Raw genomic sequence first — 16,585 nt, forward strand, 5'->3', positions numbered from 1 at the left:
AGTTGAAAGTTAGCCTGGAATTGCATCACGAAAATATACTAGAACGCACAGTCAGTAATTCTCGGTCACCAAGTACCGACTAAGCATCCGAATGTTGTGGACAGTGGATGTTATCGGGCTATCAGATAAGCCAGGAAAGGAATGATTGTTGGATTATAAATTTAAATTTCCTTACCTCTTGAAGGTAACTGAAAGTCGATGAACGACGCGTCGATGTAGTGAGAGGATTTTGGCGGAGTGAACAACTTGATATATGTCAAATATTTTACATAAATTAAATTTATTTTATAATCGAAACCAGGTATAAACGGTAGCGTTGGATTTAAGCGACATATCAAATAGAATTCGACTACACTTTGCCTCACGAAACCCCCTTTTCGATTTTTCTTGATTTAGTTGAAAATTATGCAAAAGCAATCTACAAAAATAATAGAATGATTCATGTGAATGTGCGAATGCGCATGAATCAGTCACCCATTACAAGATTCCTGTTTTCGGAATGGACTAGGATTCTGAAGCGAAACTTCTTCAACTTGACCTCTTCCACTGCCGTTTCACTGCTTACCACAAACTTTTATCAAAGTAGACGCCTATGTTCACAAATAGTATACATTTCAGCAAACTTGTCGTGATAACACACCACATAGAAATAAAATCAAATTGTAATTTACCCGAAATTCCACTTAACAAAACTAGAACAACGATTTCATATGATAGATTTCTGTATTATATTATACTTACCAAACACACGGCTACAATAAAATTCTACTGAATTACTTTTACATTTATCACAAAATCTGTTTCGAGCAAAACTTCCTTTTGTTCTACAAATTAACAAAATAAGCGAATTTGGCACACTAGTTAGTATACATGCTTGGTATAAATATCAATATCTGTAGTGCCTGTCAAGATGGCTGACTTTCTTGATTTGCTTTCTGTCTTTCGCCTCACCGTCGCGACCGTAGTCTTCGGTTGTGACTCCGTAATGCAGTCCCAAGTCACGACAGATATATTCTCGCACGGTTAGATACATTCCCGCACGGCTTTCGTCCGGTTTAGGAATCGTCTACAGCTTCGCCCACACTCTACACTTCACAGTGCGAGAAGTTATAATTGCCCATCGCTTGGCCAGGCATTGCATACAGGCGTTGCAAAAAAGCTGTTTCAGAGGCTTGCAGCTGACTTGAGGATACGGTCAGGTTTAGAAAGCTTCAATTAATAACTTGCTGCATGACGAAAAGGCACGAGCGCTTGGCATTACAAATTGCAATTACCATAGTAGATCCTTTTTTGAAATTTCATCAGGACTAAAGGGTCTACGAGCACATATGACTTTTTGCTTTTAGGTTATGAATTTACACTTGAGCCCAAGAAAAGAGGAAAAAAATCATTCTAGCAGACCTGATGGAATTAGTCGACATAGGTTCTTATGGTTGAGTCAGTAGCAGAACATCGTATTCACTAATACATACGATCTTTTGTCCTTAATTAAACTGCTGGTTAATTTCAACGTTTCTGACCATATTTTCATTTTTCAAGCCTAGATACGATCAAAATAAAATGTACGCTCTTTTACTTTTTCAACAGCAAAAGGTCGTAAGATGGCGCTTACGGTCTTACGCCGTTAGACACGCGATATACCTATGCAGGTTTACGTATTTTCTACGATACGGGAGGAGAGAAAGGTTCAATTACGGAACTTTTCGTCAAGTTGAACAAGTAAAACATTTTTTATTTAATGAAGACAAGAGGTAGTTATTTTATAAAAAAATAAATTCAATGTAATTTAAGTGATATTGATATTAAATTACTTGAAAATACAAGTGTATGAATAAATGAGAAATGAAACAAAAGAAGATGGCAACACGACACCAATAATAAGTGTACAGCTGTGTAGAAGTATTTCGCTTCTTTACAGAAGCAATTTTTTCTTAATAAAAAACCGCGAGAAACGTTCCTACGATTTGTTTTTGTTTTTCAACATATAGTTGGCCCGATGAAAATGTAAGCGGTACTTTTTTGTCATAGCAATGTTTTAAACACGAAGTAATACTACTCTACGCCTGTAACTCTTGCGGATTTCAACCCTTTCATATAAATGTAGGAATCATCTTGACTGCAAAGTTTACACGTAGAAAGAAATCTTTGAAATGTATGTCTCGATCAAAACGGAAACATCAATTTTTATTAACATTTCGACCCTTGGTGTGGAGCCTCCTGAGGACATGTATTTATTTGAACATATACAGCAAAAATAAAAGAAAATTTCGACGAATCATTCTCCGTATTATAAACTGTACGATAACAAAGGTTGGAGTATGCCCCAACTCCTCCTTCGTTTGTTAAGTGTTTAATGCAAATAGAGCAGTTATTGGCGTTGTGTGAAGCGTAAAATTTGAGTCTTCAACAGTCATAGTCTGAATTTTGTACGAAGTCAGTAACGTGTTCCTTTGTTGCACTACTGTTTATATACGGAGAATGGTTCGTTGAAAGTTTCTTATGTTTCTGCTGTAGATGTTTAAATAAATAAACATCCTTGGAAGGGCGCACACCAAGGGTCGAAACTGTGACAAAAATTGATGTTTCTTTTTTGTACAAGACATACATTTCCAAGATTTCTTTCAACCTTTCATATAAAACCTAATGTATTTTTCATTATTCCATAGCAATATCATGTTACATATTAAGTGTCGCACCTTGAGGGAGGCGCTTTCACTCCCTTCCCCCGCGAACGAAAAAGCATCTCTTGGACATTATTGGAGAATAACTAATTGAAAAATGAACGAAATTATACAGGGACATTAGAATACCATTTCTTGGTACTATGCATTTCATTTGTCAGATCTACAGTGTAGCGTAAATATCTGTACGCACGGCTATAATACACAGTGTGCGCGTACACTTACGCAGGTGGATTCTGACAGATTCAAGGCCACCCATGTCGTCTGCTATGCAGGTTGAACAGATGGCAGCAGACGAAATTGTGGCCTTGATTCAATCAGAACTCACCTCTGTCAGGTGTACACCAATCAAATGATTGAAAAGATTGAAACGTCTGATGACGAACCGTTGTGCGTAACTGTTTTAAGTCTCTTCATTTCGAGCTTCCTTCAAAGCTCCCCCCCCCCCCCCCCCACTCTCCATCATCCACCCCCTCCACACCGCATTCACGCGCTCGCACACAACACACACAAACACAGCTTACGTGGGGCTCTCCCTTTGCCCCTCTCTGCCACTTTCCTCCTCGTCGCTCCGTGCCCTTGCTCTTCCTTCCTCGTTACTTCCCTGCACCCGCACCCCCCATCAACGCCGCATACTCCTTTCGCTCCCCCCGCCGCCGACTCGCTCAACGGCGACTTCCCCCCCCCCCGACTACCTGCGCAGGTAACGTGCCAACGTCAGGGAATGGCTGCTTTACCTGTGCACCTGGCTAACCGTTCTCCAGCGGACCGAACGACCGATTGGTCAAGATTCTTTAATCTATCTACCGATTGGCTCACGGCCAGGTTCTAACAGCAGTAGGTTTTAATCTGATTTACTATAGTCCGGCAGCACTCAGTTTGTTACCTTAGCTACATAGGCAGGCAGACATTTTGTAAGCCTGTAAAGCCGAATAACGCGTTCCTGCCGCATGAGCCGTAGTACTCTGTCGGAAATTGTCGAAATTGCATTCACCGAACTGCTGCTCGGCTAGCGAATCGTTATGCTCGCGGTACATCGTCAAGTTTCATCTGGTTGATGATGTAGTATTGTGGAAAGGCTTCAGCGCCGTTACGCCAGCCTGTCCGTCGGTATATTACAATTCAGCCGCTGCACTCAACAGCGCAATCGTCGGTATAAGCATTTTTATTTCCCTTACGCCGGTCCTTCGTTGTTTCGGGTATTCGGTTCAACGAAAATGCTGAAAGAATTCCCAACGTGTCGAACGCGAGTGATATGTGTAACACTGTGTCCCAGTAAAATATAATTATACACTCGGACGTTTCGAGTTTCCAAATTTATACGTGCATGTGTATAGTACCGCCCTCCTGCCGCATTTCCAAACTACCTCAAAGTATTTTCCCGCCAAGAAGTCTGTTACCCGTTTAATCTATCGGAAGATTCTACCAGCTGTGAAATACAATTAACCGGTATACGTATAATCAAATATTTTTACATATCGTAAGGATGAAGTGCGGTATGTGCTGTAATATTATATAGACGTAGTTGTTGCTACTGTTATTCAAATTCAGTGAGTGGCTATAATACGAAGGCAGTACGTGCTGTCGGCCAGTCTGTGTATACATACGTAGCGTCTACATATGTACGGTGTGTATCTAATATGGTAATTACTATGAGCGTGAGATTTATCAGTAAGTGAAAACTTGTGTCTCCAGCCCATTCGTGACATTACCGAAATCTGGATTACGCTGACGAATTACGAAAAGTCAAAATTATACCCGTTCGACAAAAAGGTACGTCAATGCACTTCTTAAGAGATGTTGTCAGCCTTCTTTCATTGAGCCCCGCAGGCTTTATAACGCCTGGCAATCGTTGTATCCATCTATGTACTCTGCAAGCCTTCGCGTCTGACTACACGCACTTCAGTAGTATGAAAAAAAAATATATTTCAACCATCGTCGAAATACACGAAAAATGAAAGTTTTTTTAATTACGGTTGAATTTAATTTTCCTAGCTGGCTAAATAAACTTTTTAATGAATTTTTTGCTTGAAAATTTTTTCTACAGCGCCCAGAAGTTGATAAAATTTTTCGATTCAATTCTACGAAGATATTCAAAAAATTATCTATCTCCCAAATATGAGGTTATAGGTATAATATACGTGAAAAGAATGGCATAATAACGTGAACTGCGCCGGGTTAAACGGTAACGGTCCACAATTACCATGTAACGTTGATTACTTACATACAAGTGTATCGAATGATAATTTATAATGTAGATACCAGATTCCCAATAAACTGATTTTCGTTGCATTAACGGGTAAAAAGCCTGCGTTACCGGGTGCGCGCACACAAGAGGCATACACATATAAATACACATGAATCTGCTTAGGCACCAACCGCACACGAACGGACGCTTATAATCTGATAGGTACCACCGTGCCGAAAGTTTCTCAAGGCTTGAATACTTTCTACTAATAGCTACAAACCGACATTGAAACGTTGCCTTACACGCCGCCATTACCAACGGCGCAAAGGTTTCCGAAATTTCACTGGTTTCGCTGACTCTGCGCTAGTTATACGTATACACCGTATAGTGTATGCAAAACCTGCAGGGTACGTACAGGGTGTCCCATAGAATGTGACATGAGAAAAATTTATGCAACTCGAACACGATTAGGATTATGAAAATTAGAATAAAATGCCGCCTAAGTGCCTGTGGCTATCGATTGTACTGCAAAGCTATGTCCTATAACGTTCAAAAATATTGTAACATAAGTGCCTTTGTCCATCATTCAAAGGACGTTCTTCATTGTCTCTTTTTATACATAACACTATTAAAGACAAATTATGCCGAGTATAATAAGGCCTTCGAGGAGTTAAAAGACGTACGTATAGTTAGGGACGTCGTTCGAAGTATAATATTGTTGGAGTTTCCTTGTTGCATGGAAATTGAAAGAAAAGGCGGCTTGGCCAAAAAGCTTCGTTCCTTTGCGCCACGTATCACCGTGCACACCACCTGCATGTCAGATACTAGTTTTAAAAAAATCGATTCAGCACTTCGTTTAGATTCCTGTACCTACGGAAAAAAACTCGCACACCGAACCATGTGATCGAAAATTGTGGAAAAATTCCTTAAAACGTGTTTCCATAACTTAAAGCCCTGTTCTAATTATCAATGAATTATCTTGTGGCGAATATAGAAGATACAAATTTAAAAAAATCTTTTATCGTTGGCTATTTTAAAACCGGATGTGAAAAACGTCTGACAAAGATATTGGAACATCGTATGCGTGGATGTAGACGATTTTCTGTTCAAATTTCAACCAAATCGCCCAAGTGGTTTGTTTGCTACCGCGTTTACAAAAATCCGTCGCGTAAGCAGGCACATGCACCTGTTCTTGGAAATATTGGTAAGCGATTTTTCAGATAATAAAAAACGTTTCCCGCGTCGTTTCGGAATCTTTTCGCAATTCGACGCTCCTTGCGAAGGCAAATACGTGTCAATCACTCCGCTTACGAACGATATTGCCTAAGAACAAATCTTTACCTCTGAATATTATGAAGTGTTAACGCTTAGTTATTTAAATGTTACTTTTGTTTTATCCGATGGGGCGCCCCGTACAAAGCAACCTTATTATACATATACTTGAATTATACGCGCATCACCTTCGCGTAATTTGGATGTAACGGTTAGGCAAAACTCCGGTGCCAATTTCACTTATAATGTGTATGTTATCTACCACAGTATACGCGACGCAAGCTCATCGTCACCTTGTTGTGACTGACTTCTACGCGCAATCAGCGTGTAGTAATTGGCCCACGTCGAACAGGGAAATTCCAACCATGGTTGGCATGAAATAAAAAAAATATTTAAAAAAAATTAACATCCCACCGACGTACTTATCTTGCGTTAATAGGTAGTACGGGTGTGTACAGAGCCCTAGGGTATGAAAACACTTATAGGCCGCTGTGTTACACACTACGTGTAAATCATTAACATCATTCGTTTTAACCGTATACCTATGTATACAGCAACTAGAATAGCAAATGTTAGTTTTGAACGGGCGCAGATATCGAAATGAAATTTGGAGGGACTGCATGAGACCAAAAAGTTTGCGCTTGCGAACTTGTGACGCAACTTACGATTAGCGTTTTACGTATCCAATGTCTTCGGTGAATTCGGCTGCTTCGTACCATGGCAAACTCCGCGCAGGCGGCATACCTACACCACGTGCGTGAGACTCGTTCCGGCAGCTCACAATGCCGAGCCTCAAGCACGTGGTTTACGCTTGTGTGGGGTCTGCACCAGTCGCGGGTGGATTCACAGGAAACTGTCGGTAAACAATAGAATCTCGATTATCCGAACCGGCGTCATCCGAATCCTGTTACCCGAACCACGGCTCACTTTGTCCGAGCGAAAGCCTGGTATTTTAGAATGTTATAGGTATATAGGTATAATTTGTTTGGATGAAAATTATCGGAAAAGGTCCGCTTACAATCTTATATCGTAAAATTAACGTTCTTTCAACTAACTTCACGTACGAACAGAGCTTGTCCGAACTTTTGCTAATCCGAACTAGACCCGGTCCCAGTTAATTCTGCAGATTAATCAGATTTTACGGTATATAATATAATATTTACAATAGCTTGACGCAATCGTAAATGCATGCAGGTATGCAACGAGGATGAAGTTAGTAACGTTACTGTAACGATTGCTGCATGTTTAGGAAAAATCGTTACTTCGCACCTTTAGGAATGTCGGAAATTTAGTAAACCATGATAAATCAATGTATACTCATATTTTGCGAAGCCAACTTTTCCTTGAAAATAATTCTAAAATTGCGCAACATTCATTTCTTCCCTGATGCTTCGTTACGTCAAAGTTGCTAACTTCAGCCTCATTATATGTACCTACACGGTATATTATACAGATATACCTAAAGTCATATCTGATTACAGGTGGCCGGATAGACAGAGATGGCATGAAGGAGGGTTCTGGCAACGTAACCGAGGTGGTGAGTTTGAATTGCTCAATTCCTGTTCATCTTCAAATCTTTATAAAACCGTTTCGAACTGCACGAGGGGTGTTCTCCTGCCTGCCTCTCTCCCAACATTGTGCACGTTTTGACTTGGCCAAGGGATTGTTATTTCTGAAGCATTTGTACGTGCGATGCCTGCATCCGTTACAATTACGACACGTAACTTATGTCACCCGGAGGATCATAGGAAAATATTAGCGAAAATACAATCGAAATAGGTGGAGTAGTTTTTCGTGTTTATCCTGTATGCGTGTGAACAGCTTACAATTAGCCCCTTTATTATGTAATCACAAGCAGAGCCCCGGAGCATCCGTTGGCCGGCTCTATTCGGGTTCATCTCGATCTTATGTAGGTCCGTGTTATCTAAGCCATGGCGGTTTCTAATTACAGGGGGAGGCCCCTAATCTTTCCATCCTGAATTTGGTTAGAATATTTTCGTGTATTAAAAATTAATACATAGACGAAATTGAAACGTACTTTTTTTTTAATTTTCGCACACAATTTTTATTTTTGCCCGTTTGGCAATCCTTCAAGGCTATCGGTAATCGTTAGTTACAGCATGATTTGATACCAGTAGAGTCGATTCAATGCAAAACGCAGTTTTAGTAGCGTGAATGTAGTTTATTTTCGACAAATGAAATTCATATCCAACGATAATGCAAACTATTAGTTTTAAATTCCTACCTAATCCCAAAAGTGATGAAAAGCCTCCAACTGTTGACAAATTTACCAAATTCTTACAACGAATGAATTGTATAATTTTTTACAATAAAGTAAAATTGATTGTTGTCACCATGCTGACTTGAAAGATCGTTTTAATGTGAGTTTTTTGCTTTGAATCACTTTGATCGGTGTAGTCGTTTCAGAAATATGTATATCGGGTAAAAGATATGAAATTTCCGACTTCAAAATCCTGTAACTTTTGACAATCTCAGATTGCAGGCAAACGGCTTGGGGAATCGTCTGATCCAAACTTAATATACATATACTTCACCCAAATCTATGTTGAAAAGGTGAGAAAGCCTTCCCTTGCTAGTCCGAATCGTCTGATCTTTCCACGTGAAAATATAATTAATACTCGTATTACTGAAAAATGTGCGTTCATTTCCGCAGTAACTTAACTTAAGACTTTCCTCGAATCCCTGGGAAAAACATCAGCGAGTGAAGAGGCCCTTCAAGAAAGCGGGCGGGCAAAGGGAATTCGTCGAGAGTCTTAGGGAGGCCTAGAAACTCACCGTCAGAGATATTTCCAGCGCCCAGCGCTGAGACACTGCACCGCTCGAGACGCAAACTTACGCTCATTGTAGAAATTCAGACGACCTGTTTTCTATCGCCACGCCGTGCACTTTATTTCCGTAGCAACACACATGCATACCCAAATTATATACCAATCCATACCCACTCTTTTATTGATCCACCTTCAGAATAATACGTTACGGAGTTACAGCCTAACTTCTCAATCACTGTGGGTTGCACAGTTGTCTTGGTGTGTCTACCTTGCGAACTTGTCCTACAAGTTGACACATTTACACAAGGAGATTGCAAAATTTTAGAGAGATCAAGATCGCACTTAGCGTCAACAGGTTGATTGACTTTCCTACTGATTTCCACAATAATTGATATTCTACAAGCATGTGTATTAAATAATTGATCTTTATCAACCACCACATTGCCATTGTAGTGAAATAAATGCAGAGGGGAAATAACAAAGAAACGACACGAACACCGACAAAGTATGGGCTAACAAATTTATCTCTCCCGAATTCGGGGATTGGGAGAAAATAAGTCCTAGACCTCTTCGTATGAACGCCAGAAACGCTGTTAATAACAAGTCACGTAGCAGTCCCACCCTTACCGAACGGGCAAACTCACTCTTTTCCTTCCTATATTAAACAGACAAATGAACGTTTTGTTCAACAATTTTTCTTGGCTGGTTCATCGACAGCAACGTTAACGAATCATTTAAACTACAGGCATTGTCGATGAATGCCCGCGGTCGATTCGACCGGGGCTTGGATGGGCACTGACGAAAGAGCCAGCCAGCCAGTTCCATGCAAGATATTATATTATGTGTAACGTGAAACGCTACTCCATTCGAATACTAGGTATACCTATATCTATGGATCTTTTGTGAAACAGGTCAGGATAAGAACAGCCCACCAGCACCAGTTTGGAGCACCTATTCTTCTTACCCCGTGGCCGTATACGAAATCCCTCCGGTGCACCCTCCGGCCACGGAGATCTTTCTTCGTCAGAGCGCCGCGTCGCCGCGCGGGTATTAAGGTGGTGGCACCCCGTTCATCTTATCTTGGATGATAAGAAATTTCTTGACATTAATAGCAACCTCTAGTCGCTAATATAAACCCTTGATCAAATCTCCGCTCGGCGATTGTTACAGAAGCTTTTGTGCCTTGCCGATCTATTGTTCCCTTTATAAGTATACAATATACGTATACGTGAATACCTCTTTTATTTCACTCTTTCTTCACCGATAACGGTTTTTTCAATTACGATACTCAATATTTTTACAATACCGTATCGCAATTGTATGTATATTTCCGTAGGTTGTCTCTCTACCTATATATTGTAAAGTCGTTTTCAAATCTAACGATATAATCTAAAAATAAACCGAACATTTTCATCCATCAATCTAACGATCTAAAATCCAACAGTAGTGAAATGCGAAATTATCTCTCTTTGTATTATAAAATAGTTTTCAAGTTTCATCTCAGAAAACACAAGAAATCTTCTGCGCGAAGTTGCTGTTCAGGTGATAGGTAAATGGGACGAGGTATATGAGAGTATAATAATCTGATTGCTACACTGATTTCTCGACGAGCCGGATACATTATTATAAGCTTGACGATCCGCGCAATCTTCGGCCGAAACGAGACGAATCCCCGAAGTATTAGTGGATAAGTAATATATCCTGGTTCAAAATTCGCGTTGGGATTTATTCCGCGTGAATCGCACTTTTGGAAAAAAGTTAATAATAATCTCATTTTAGGTAAATTCACTACATTTTTATTTATCCTATGAGATAATACGAGTCAAGTTCGTCGTTCTCCTTCATATGGCATGTAAATCTGCTTCCCAGCTTCTCCTTTTTCAAGGTGTGTTATAAAGAAAAAATAAAGTTCCTACTGAAACATATAGGCGACACCATTCGGAGTCAAGACTCTTATGTAACTTTGCGAAAATAAATAATTCAATGAAAATACATCTCCGAAAGGAACTTTGCAATCTACCATGCTCAAGAAAGGGATTGTGTGTTACAAACACATATTTTCTAGTACCTACCCAGATATCGAAGCGTGTCGGTGCAAACAGTCTGCTTCGGTTGCTGCGATTATTGTTGCATTTTTACCGAAAATTTTCGCGAAATAGTTTTTGTGCAGCAAATGTACAGCAATAATTGTTTGCTATTTCGATGTACAGCAAGCATCGCTTACATTTAACAGATATTTTGCTGAAAGCGTTTGCTTAGAATGATTTGCTAGAATTTTGACAGTAATAATTCAGACCACACCTTGTTCTAATATTGCTCGCAACGCTTTGCAACCATTGCCGTCTTTTTGCTGCATAATTTATACGCATGTGTCACAGAAGGCGATTACGAGTGTTATCGTACGAACGAAATTGCCTTCCGTCCGTTATGCAAACGTTTTATTTAACTTCCCGTTTCTTTGTTATCAGAGAAAAAAAGGAAACTATTATAATAGCCCCGAAAATGAAAATTTTAACCTCCACCAGATCTCCACGTTTTCAAGTTTAGAAAATTACCTCCATTCATTTTCAAATGGACATCTGTATGTGTGTGTGTATGCGTGTGATTAATTTTTTGCACGACGATATCTCGAGATCAGGTTACCAGATTTCCATTGAATTTTTTTGGTCTCAATCGACGCGGCTTTTCCAGAATTATAACTAATTAGATTTTGGCTCTGACAGGTTCGATACTTTTTGAATTATTTAAATGACTAAATTCCAAAAAATCAGATAAGAATGATGATATCTTGAGAATGAAGGAACGGATTTGAATGAAAATTGGTACCGTTAGGTTTTTTGGGTGGCTGATTACGAATCTGAAGTCAGATTGCGAAATCTAAAATGGCGATCCAGTATGGTGAATAAAAATCTAAAAATATTTCGATTTTGGTGGATATTGGTAGGTGGAAGTTTTTTGGTTCACTGATAACGAATCCAAGGTCAGGCTTCCGAAATTTGCTATGGTGGATCCATTATAGTGGTTATAAATATAAAAAATCGTCATATTACCATGTAATATGGTATCCGAGGGCTTTAAAATCGTTTATCACGAATCTGAATTTGTAGTTCGAAATTCGAATTGGATGTTATTCCTTTTTTATCTCCATGAACTTGGAACTTGCAGTGTGAGAACGGAAAGTTCGAGGGCTGGCTCATAACCAGTCTAAGGCCGCTTGTTTTTGTCCTAGTTCTTTTGAGAATCTGCCGTTCGCACGGTATGAAACGGGTGCGTGAAACGGCAACTCTCCGCCCGTTTCTATTACGCGGAAAACCGAGTTTTCAAGAAGACTCGGGCAAAAAAAAATATATTGTTTGAGCTAAATTTTACTTATAGATCTCACCAAATTGTTCGCTGATAAAAGAAAAAAAAAGAAATAAAATTACTCACAGCAAGAACATATTTTTCTCGCCGCCCGCAATGGAATATTTTGTCGAATCAACGATTCTACTTCCTCAGTGTACAAAGAAGAATATGTTACCGCGGGACGATCGCGCCGACCAATAGAATTCAATTATCTTGCGCATGCGAAGTCGTCGGTTCGGCCTGCTAACTTTCACCATTTCCTATCGGTATACTTGACTATGTGGTGTAGATTGGTCCATTAGTGTCCTTTTGCGGCCCCGAAGCCGCATGCACGGGGCATCGGAATTTAGGCATGTGACCAGTGTAATTCTGACGCGGCGCAGCAGGCATACCTAGCAGCACATGGCCCTCTCAAACGTGGTGCGCGTATGCAGGGCATATACGAATACCCACACTGCAGTGGTAACTGTATATTTGTAAAATGGCTATAGCCACTTTTCTAGATAAGAAGTAAACTTGAATCATCGCGCTAATAAATTCCTGCACGTATAAATACATACTTCCGCCTCCTCGGATTTTCACACGTTCGGAAATTAACGCCGAGCCAGGCTTGATTCACGTTCAGTCCCGAGACGCAAACTTCTGCGATACATTCTCCTTCGCTTAAAGTCTTTCAATTGTTGCTCGTACTAGAAATCTATTCAGATATTGATCTCATCGGAAGAATATCTTCTGCAATAAATATCAGTCCAGCGTTTTTACTACTCGATTGTTTGAAAATCAAATTTTACAGCGGTCAAAGCCGACCAAACACTTTTGTGCCATTTGTTGCCAAACATTTTTTTTTTCCCCCGAGGAATGGATATGACGAATGTAACAATTATACTTAGGTATGTGTGAACTACTATCTGCATTATATTTATTACACACATACTTACGTAGCCTTATATACACTGACAGGGGATGTGCGCTACTGTTATCCAATATTGTAGGTTATCAAATAATCTTATTAATTGAGTGCAAGATTTGTTTTTAATGTCAGATATTGGGTTAGATGAAAAAAAGTACAGTGACATCCCATCAAGTCTCGCTCGAAGTCGATAGAGGTAACTTGTATGACATATTTTCGATCCTTGGTCAAAAAAATTGCGTATAACTTTCGAAAAGCGTAAAATTATTTGAATAATCGTATTGGCGCAACCAGTTAATGGTCAAGTGACACATTACTTATTTTCGAAAGAAAGTGAAACTCCGTTGATTCAAACAATTCAATTCAAGTAAGCTGACGTTTGAGCCAAAATGAACCATTATTTTAATCGAAGTAAGGCACAACTTTGGTAGATTGTAAACCAAGTGCACGGGGCTTATAGTATTACATAATATAAACCGTATTCTTTCAACTATGCAGATTATTTTTTTCCAGTCTACATACGCTTTATGCGTATATTGTTGGATCGGTTGTTAAATCCTTATCGCCACTGCGAATGATATACGGGGGCGTAGCATAAAATGTCTACTAATCTTCGTCGACGTAATACAATTTTACTCGATTCAATGCGATTAACAATAAGACATCACATTAGAGTGTTTCAAAAAAATCGACTATTTTTTTTTTTTTTTCGAAGAACATTGAAAAATCTTCCGAGTGTCCCTCAAAAATGACCTCGGTAAAATATGAGCTCTTAATATTGATATTTAGAGGTGGCGATTCTCAATTTTCTCTTTCCCATTTAAATAACATGGGAAAAAATTTTTTCAAAAATTTAGAAATTTATTGCTCGAAAACGAATCAGTGTGAAGATATGAACTTTGAGATTTGAAATAATAATGATGAAAAAACTTGAGAATGCAGATGCATGAACGGAGCGAAAGAAATTTTTTATAATCTGTAAATTATGTTGTTCTTAGTCCAGTAAGTCGAAAGTTTTAAATTTTCTCCTCGCTCCGGCCTATAAATTCTACGGTAGCCGGTTGACACTGCAAATTTCACACGCGTGCGTTAGGGAATACAGTACTGTGCATGTCAGGTGGAAATAATATAACGAGGCGTATACCGTGGTTAAACGTAGAAATAGACCAGCTTAGCTCCAAGCGTAGGCAACCGTAGTGACGATTTGCCATCTCAGGCACAAAATTGTCACTCCGGCTCCGCATCTTCTTGGCGCCGCGCTGGTTCATTTCCACGTTTGAGCCCGGTATATGTAACACCCGATACTCACAATTACCGTACCATGTACTTGCGAATGCGTCGTATATCTTACAAGAGTACGTATAGCCGAATCGTCGTTGGTTGAATGGAGACTGTAATAGGCAGACACGAGCTGAAAGTTAAATTTCAATTCGAGTACGTACATACACAGATGGATAGATCCATACGCATATAGTATGTGAGCATGCATGCTTAGGTGCATCGGTTACACGCGTATATAGGTAGATAGATATCGCGATTCGCGATTGCTCAGCGATAAACCCCCGGCACTCGGTGATGTCCGGAGCTGTCCGGGTACCTCCGTTCGTTCCCGATGTTTCGGGGTAGTATATGGTTTTATCCCCACGCTCGAGGAGCCTCGGCGCTAGGCCTTCGAGAAATAGTTAAAAGCGTCGAGTCGAACGACCGACGACGATGCTCTCCAAGCCTAACGCGTACCGCCACGTCGCGCCAGCTGCCGCGTAACTTCTGACGTTCTCGATCACCACGTGTCTCGTTACACAGATCATATACCTACGCACCCAGTACATATATGACAAACGATACCTACCTTGATTAATATCCATGGCGTTTTCTGCCTTAAACAACGGTTATACCGGCAACCGCGCAGTTCGGAAAACGGATGTCGTATCGCTGAAATGACAATCATGTACAATGATGTTGTAACATGGAAGGCATACCGGCTAAAATTCGTGCCACAGACATTATTATCTTTATAATACACGAGGACTGGTTTAGATGTTGAAACAATTCACTGGCATTACCCTTGATAGTTACCCGTGTATCGGTCGCCTCTTCGAAATCCATAAAACAAATTACGCCGATCGGTGAAGATAATTTCTGATCGCCAACTTATACGTACCGTGAGATTCTTCAGTTAATAATGATAATCTGGAATTTTTCGAGTTTTTCTTCCACTTGTTGAACAATCCCTTGTCTGCGCATTACCGTAAAAATGGAACTGGTCACGATCGAATGAGGACAAACGCAAGTATATTCCGTCTATAATCCGGAGTGCTGATATTAATATAATACGCGTGCACGTGAGATATTATAATAAGCAAATTATACTCGTATATCATGTATAACGCAATGCTATACATCGAACGCGAACGTTCCATGTGAATAAAATTTGTGAACTACGCTCGCATTTACTTATGCCTGCAGGTCTGATAGTACCGGTTCTGTGTCTGTGATAATCGGTATTGTACAAAAGTCACGAACAATGCTCGACCAATTGGAATAGCTAGTTTAACGAACAGAATCGACGGTCTTAGGCATGAAACCAAAAGCACAAGAGTCCAAATGCATTTTTATTCCTCGTCATTCGCAGAAAATAATATTTACGAATAATTTAATTTACAGTTTTATAATAAGGAAGCAATACTCACGTTTACCATGACAAATGAACTAGTGTGCTTTCTTTACATTGAATTATCATGATAGGCGGATCTCAGATTATCGTAAATTTTAACAGTAGACCCAAAATGTTGTTAACGCACGGGTATGGAAAGAAAATCTTTCGTGTGAAGACTGATATAGTATAGCTGTAGAAACAATTTCTTTTACGATTTCGAAAGGTAAGGTTACAGCGCTCACGCTAGGTCGATTGATAGAAAAAAAGTCTCAAATACGACTAAAATACGAAAATGTGTTCGTTATATTATCGATAAATTATTTAATTTTCGATAAGACTTTATTCTATGGTGAAGATGTTGCGGGAATTTCGTACAGTGCTGACAAAGTGAACAAATCATAGTTTGCACTTTTTCCCGCCAGAATAACAAAATCGCTTCAACCTTTAGGAAATAATAATAGTTACATTTGTATTTGTGATGTAATTGAAGAAAGTTCAGAAAATTGATAAAAACACTGAATATACAGTAACTAACTTACAATAGATCCTCAGTTAGGTACCTGGAAGTTACGCTACGCTGTACTGATATCTGATTGTGAATACCATGTTCTCCGTAATTTTGCATCAATTTTCTAAATCTGTATCCATTAGTCTGCAAGCAGAATAGCAAACACGATCATTCCCCAACGTTTGAAACGTTTTCGTTACTCTGAAAAGAAATTGAATTGGAGCATCAACGAATAT

At 39.5% G+C, this 16,585-nt stretch overlaps 1 protein-coding gene across 8 annotated transcripts in view; it reads left to right on the top strand.

Annotated features, from left to right (window-relative positions):
* Positions 1–3,573: 3,573 nt before the first annotated feature.
* LOC124307205 (apoptosis-stimulating of p53 protein 1-like) overlaps positions 3,574–16,585 on the top strand; it is a 34,798-nt gene continuing 21,786 nt past the window's right edge. For 3 of the 8 annotated variants that reach the window (XM_046768671.1, XM_046768672.1, XM_046768676.1), the window contains exons 1-2: positions 3,574–4,308; positions 7,623–7,678. In XM_046768671.1, coding sequence (XP_046624627.1) covers positions 4,302–4,308; positions 7,623–7,678 — 63 coding nt within the window. In that variant the 5' untranslated portion in view covers positions 3,574–4,301. Of the gene's footprint in view, positions 4,455–7,622; positions 7,679–14,887; positions 15,472–16,585 lie in introns of those variants that run through there. The other 5 variants (XM_046768674.1, XM_046768673.1, XM_046768675.1 and 2 more) reach the window with 5 other exon arrangements.

Source organism: Neodiprion virginianus, chromosome 6 (genome assembly GCF_021901495.1).
Source record: "Neodiprion virginianus isolate iyNeoVirg1 chromosome 6, iyNeoVirg1.1, whole genome shotgun sequence".
In the NCBI taxonomy this organism is placed as follows: domain Eukaryota; kingdom Metazoa; phylum Arthropoda; class Insecta; order Hymenoptera; family Diprionidae; genus Neodiprion; species Neodiprion virginianus.